Genomic DNA, 1,408 nt, shown 5'->3' on the forward strand with positions numbered 1-1,408 from the left:
CTGGAGGCACTTAGTGGCACCTGCACCATACTCTCCGCCATCATACCCAGAAGGCTACAGTGTCAGAGCCAGGCCGCCTGACAGGAAGCAGAGCCGTAATGGCAGGACATGGGTCCCACCGGCATAAGACCTCCGTCCTGCCCTCCACTCTCATTCTATAAATACCCCACACACTCTCAACAAGTAAGCGGACTGTTCATTTTTCAGATACTATTATCTTTCTCGTTCTCATACTAACTTAATCGTCGGAGTGATACCAGGGGAGAAGCCCCGCCATCCACCTCGGCCGCGAGGATACACCTCACCTCAACCCAGAGAGGTCTGATTTAGGTCGGTCCAACTACCCGCCAAAAATCGCCTCTTCAGGATGCATCATTACAAAAATCCCCCGTGATTATAACATTCCCTGAGCTAACTAACTTTCAATGTAACTAATAACCTTAAGACGCGTGTCCCTTCCAGAATCTTCAATTGCAGTGGTCATCAGCCTTTGCAGATTTCCAGTAAAGGCGTGCCCTTGAAACCACGCCTTCCTTCAGCTTCCTGCTGTCTCTTTCTTCACGCCTTTGTTGCTGTTTCACGCCTTCTCATTTCTCCTTGTTTTTGTAAGCTAAAACTGAGTGTCATTCCCTCCACTCCATCACAGAGCTTCCCCCCTTCAGAAAATCTTGCCCTCAAGAGTGGAATTGAGGGAATTGCCTCTCAATTTCCTCAGCATCTTCCCAAGTTGCCTCCGCTGGATCAGTCCCCCACCAATGAACCAACCACTGTACTGTTACAACATTCCGTTTCTTAACTATTCTCCTATCTAGCACTGCTATTGGTTCCAGTCTCAAGTTTCCTTTTGCATCAATGTCTAGTAGCTGTAGAACTGGGCTAATCTGGTCCCCAATCTTCTTCTTCAACAAGGAAACATGAAAGACTGGGTGGATCTTAGAGCTTGCTAGTAACCTTAACCTGTATGCGACCTTTCCAATCTTTTCCTCCACCATATAGGGCCCATAGTATTTAACTGACAGTTTGGTGTTGCTCCTTATGGCTACTGAACTTTGTCTGTAAGGCTGTAACCTCAAATACACCCAATCTCCCACCTCGAATTCTCTCACTCCTTTTCCCATCAGCATATCTCTTCATCCTTTCTTGAGCTTGTTTCAGGTTCTGCTTAAGTGTAGTGTCAATCTTTTGCCTCTCCCTCAGATAGTCTTCAACTGTAGCTACTCTAGCTTAGTGTAAGGCCCCAAAGCCAGCTGTGGTAGTGGTCTACCATATAATGCTTCAAAAGGGGACATCTATATGGTTGTGTGGTAGGTGGTATTTTACCACCATTTAGCTAGAGACAGCCAGTGATTCCACTGGTATGACAAGCATCTGAGGTATTCTAGGTATGAGAAGCATCTGAGGTACATTT

General features: G+C 46.4%; 1 protein-coding gene across 1 annotated transcript; it reads right to left on the reverse strand.

Annotated features, from left to right (window-relative positions):
- Positions 1–674: 674 nt before the first annotated feature.
- On the reverse strand, positions 675–1,124 carry LOC140013009 (uncharacterized). The gene has a single exon (XM_072061894.1). The coding sequence runs from the start codon at positions 1,122–1,124 to the stop codon at positions 675–677; it is 450 nt and encodes a 149-aa protein (XP_071917995.1).
- Positions 1,125–1,408: the final 284 nt, after the last annotated feature.

Source organism: Coffea arabica, chromosome 8e, assembly GCF_036785885.1.
Source record: "Coffea arabica cultivar ET-39 chromosome 8e, Coffea Arabica ET-39 HiFi, whole genome shotgun sequence".
Taxonomy (NCBI): Eukaryota; Viridiplantae; Streptophyta; class Magnoliopsida; order Gentianales; family Rubiaceae; genus Coffea; species Coffea arabica.

Coding starts and splice junctions, on each gene's coding strand:
- LOC140013009 (XM_072061894.1), bottom strand. CDS start 1,124: ATGCTGATGGGAAAAGGAGTGAGAGAATTCGAGGTGGGAGATTGGGTG.